Genomic DNA, 4,530 nt, shown 5'->3' with positions numbered 1-4,530 from the left:
TTACTTGGAGTCATTCATGACATATTTCAAAAGACGTTGCATTCGAGTAGTTGAAGTTCATTAGAGATTATAAATAAGTAAATGACGGATTAAGTCAATTATAGTTGGATATTATGAAATAGTATGCATACCTGACAACTTTTGATGTAATGATAGGTTGTCTTTTATAAATGAATGCAACGTTTGTAAAATGTATCATATAGAGGTCAAGAACCTCGCAATGTAATCAACTATTGTGAATCGTTTATAATCGATATGGACTTCGTCCGGATGGATTAGGAGCGGTCCTTTCATTGTTCTATCTCAGAATCTTGTGGATCTTCAAGACATTCAGGTCTTCCTCCGGCGAAAAGGGATGAGAAGTACCCTTCCCATCTTTTCCGAATTTTATCTTCCTTTACTAAGGTTTGACCAGCTTCATTTTTGATAAACTTGATGTTATCTAGGTCCCTGCGCCTTCGCTCCCTAGCTTTGGCAATCCTGTATATATCATTAGCTCCTTCTTTGGAGTCTAGTTTCCTATACAAATCTTCATATGCCTTATCTTTTGCTAGTGCTACAGCCTTCTTAGCTTCTCTTCTGGCTTCTTTATATCTCTCTTCAACCTTAGATCTACCTACCGGGGTCCCCTTCCGACAAGTGATGAGCTCCCTAAACCTTAGTTGCTTAAGCACGACTTTGCTTTGGACTTCGTCACTAAACCACCATGATTCTCTATCCGACCTATGCCCTCTCGAAGTTCCTACTGCCACACCCAAGGCTTCCTTGGCCGCCTCTCTGATGGTGGACGCCAGACAATTCCACATCTGGTCCGCATCATCATGAGATACCATTTCCACTTCTGCCTCCACTCTTTCTATAACTAAAGTCTTAGAAGTCTCTGCCTTCTCACTGTTCAACTTCTTCCATAGGATTGTAGGTTGGACGGGCCTTACACTCCTGTTGACCCATCTCCTGAGAACCAAATCCATGACCAACAATCTGTGTTGGGAGGAGCATGTCAAGTCAGTCAGGGCCTTACAGTCCCCACATGACCTAAGATCCCCTCTGCGAAGTAACAAATAGTCAATCTGGGTACTATTACCCCCGCTATGAAAGGTTGCTAACTGAGCATTCGTCTTCTTGAAGAACGAATTCGCAATAACCAAATCGTGAGCAACAGCAAAATCGAGAATAGAGAGCCCTTCCTCATTTCTTACTCCGTACCCAAAGCCCCCATGGACCCCCGGATATCCCTCGAAATTCGTTCCTATATGACCATTTAGGTCCCCACCAATAAGTAATCGATGGTCCGGAGGGCACATCCTCACAACCTCGTCTAACGAATCCCAGAAGTGTCTCTTTTCAGCTGCGCCAAGGCCTGCATGAGGTGCGTAAGCGCTAATAACCGTGTAGGTCACCTTTTGGATTACCAACTTAACCGACATAATCCTATCGCACCGTCTGCTCACATCCACGACATTCTCGTTATGGGGTGGGCCAATAATAATCCCAAAGCCGTTTCTAGCTACTCTCGATCCCGAGAACCACAACTTGTAGTCCTTGATCTTAACCGCCCCACGACCCTTCCATCTAGTCTCCTGGACACACAAGATGTCCACTTTACGTTTACGTAAAGTTTCACTAGTTCATAATGTTTGCCGGTCAAAGTACCCACATTCCAACTACCCGCTCTAATCCTAACCGGCTTCACTAACCTATTGCCTCTTCTAGATCCTATACACCTACCCGACCCAGAGCTCGAAGGACATGACCTCAAGTAACCATGAGAACGACTAGCATCTATCTTACCCTATGAAACGACAATACTGGCAAAGTAGTTGAATAAATAAAAAATAAAAAATTAATACAACAAGTCTTATGGATATCAGTAACAGTAATAAAAATAAGTATAAAAAAAAACACAAAATATATAATAATAATAATACTTAATAATAAATAAAAGTTAATGTTACAAATAATAATTAAGTTATAGTAATACTAATTTACTAGCTCTAAAAACTAATAATATAATAAAAATTAATATAATACGGAGTATATAAGTAGCATAAAAAAAATACGCACCAGGAAAGACTATAATGGAGACTATTATGTTTAAATAAAGATGATAATGATAATATAAATTGTAATCACCTTCGACTATAAAGGATGCACCAAAGACAAAAGGGTTAAACAATTTAAAAGAGCGTATAAAGGGATAGAAACAAGAATCAGTCGGAAAAATAATTTTCCGGTAACATTTGGCCGGCAAAAGTACAATTCCGGCAAAGGGCCTCCAGCGTGTGATGACCCGGAAATTTTCGATCAAATTTAAACTTTAATCTTTATATATTTCCGACACGATAAGCAAAATCTGTAATGTTGAGTCTCGAAATTTTTGAAATCTATATTCATGTCATCAATTACCCTTCGACCATTCCCAACGATTCAAGAACAACTATTTGTAAATAGTTACATATATATTTAAATATATATATATATATATATATATATATATATATATATATATATATATATATATATATATATATATATATATATATATATATATATATATATATATAAAAATATATATATAAATATTACTTGTAAATATATAATATTATATTTAGTTGTTTAAAAGAATATAATTAATATATTTATTTACTTAAACTTTTTAATTAAGATTTGATATATATATATATAGAATGTGTATATTGAAAATGAATGATTTCGAGCCTAATTAGTAAACGTCAGTAACACTCGGTTGACGTTTCGTTAGGTTTAATATAGATATATTACATGTTCATGAAGGACTAAAATAAAAGTTGAACTGTAAATCGATTACGAAGATGTTGGATTTGTTAAAAATATTTTTACCTTTTTAAGTTTAAATATTAGTACTCCGTACATATAAATTGGAACAGAAAATAAATAATTATCGAACCTTTTTGATCAGGTTTCAAACAGTTAATGAGTGAAATAATTAATTATATTTAATCTAAAAATTTGGGATTTTTTAGGAACATTTTTATACGTTAGCTGTTTAGCAATGGACACGATATAACCATTCGGGACAAACTGTCGGTAGAAAGAAACCAAATTAAACGACTGTTGCTGTGTTGAGTCTCCTTTGTTGAATTCATTCACCACATGATTTATAATATAATATTTTATTATTATTATTATTATTAATATTATAATTATGTAACTTGTTATTATGTGTATGGTTATATGGGGAGACTAGAGAGTGAACACTAAAAACTCCTACACCCTTTCTTAATCGACCATTGGCCACCTAGCTACGTCACCGGAGCCGCCAACCCAACCGCCATTACCACCGTAGATCACCAAACCATAAATAGTCACCTTCATTACCTATATATATATACATACACGAGAGTACGCTACAATCACCACCACAATTTACGCCACCCTAGACAACCAATCTACACCACTGCTATGCTACCTTCTGTCCTGGTTCAGTCGTGTAACTCACCACCGTGAGCTTCCACCGAAGAACACCACCCGCCACCATCTTCTTCAACCCATTTAAACCATCACCAACGAAACCACCTTGAAACTCATCATCTTTGATCACGTCTTTAACAAACCCACAATCTTTTCTATTTATGCTTTCGGTTTACCATAGAATCATCACCACCCCAAATCATAACAAACCTTCATCACCATAAAACCATCCTATTCTATAGATCATCACACCCAAAACGATCACCCACAAACCACCTACGTACACCATCTTCAACCGAGAACTACTACCATTATAATCACAACAACACCACCTTCATCACATGCCATCTGATGTTTACTATTTCTAACTTCGTTTATGTTTTTTGTCCAAGAAACAAGACCCATCGGTCACCACCACTTTTGGTTTATCATCTTCATTAACCATCATCGAACCCACCTTCTAACCACCATGATAACCCACCTCACCACTTACATAAAAACCGAACACCCCATTAATTTTGATTCTTTCCTGATATGTAAACCACAAAGCCAACACCATAGTGAATCATCTCAACCGCCACATTTAAATCTCTCCAATTTAATTTGAACCGAACACCACCTCACAAATCTTGCTACGGTTAATAATATATGAAGGTAACGTGAGTGGATACCAATTAAGGTGATAAAGATATAATCATGACCATACTTAAATATTCATTCACACAAAACATTACTGTATTATTTAAAGTGCCAGCATGTTGTCCTTTAAGATTATGATAATGGAATTGTGACTCAGCAATGAGCTGTTAAGTGGTTAGTGTCGAGAACAACAAAGCTTCATTGTTGTTACATTTTGTTTTCGGACGAGCCAGGCTCAAGAACTCAAAATCTGATTTGTACTTTGGCCCATTAAGCATAGTATTAGGCTATGATTTGGACTCAAGAACTTGAGCCCTTTGTATTTGTGGATGATAAATAATGATGATGATATTAGACGATAGAAGGAAGAAGATACGGTGTTGTACAGCTACACTTTTACGGGGTTTTTTTTTTAATTTACGTATCCACCAGATAAAGATT

The 4,530-nt window shown here is 36.2% G+C and overlaps 1 protein-coding gene across 1 annotated transcript; it reads right to left on the bottom strand.

The window, feature by feature from the left end:
• Positions 1-290: 290 nt before the first annotated feature.
• LOC139864661 (uncharacterized) lies at positions 291-3,739 on the bottom strand. Its single transcript, XM_071853237.1, has 4 exons — positions 3,661-3,739; positions 3,449-3,582; positions 1,685-1,792; positions 291-1,580 (listed from the first exon to the last, which is right to left on the bottom strand). Exons 1-4 carry the CDS (start codon positions 3,737-3,739, stop codon positions 291-293), a joined length of 1,611 nt encoding a protein of 536 aa, XP_071709338.1.
• Positions 3,740-4,530: the final 791 nt, after the last annotated feature.

Source organism: Rutidosis leptorrhynchoides, chromosome 8 (assembly GCF_046630445.1).
Source record: "Rutidosis leptorrhynchoides isolate AG116_Rl617_1_P2 chromosome 8, CSIRO_AGI_Rlap_v1, whole genome shotgun sequence".
NCBI classification, from domain to species: domain Eukaryota; kingdom Viridiplantae; phylum Streptophyta; class Magnoliopsida; order Asterales; family Asteraceae; genus Rutidosis; species Rutidosis leptorrhynchoides.
Note: the sequence above shows the minus strand (reverse complement) of the source record. Positions and strands in the feature narration are given on the sequence as shown.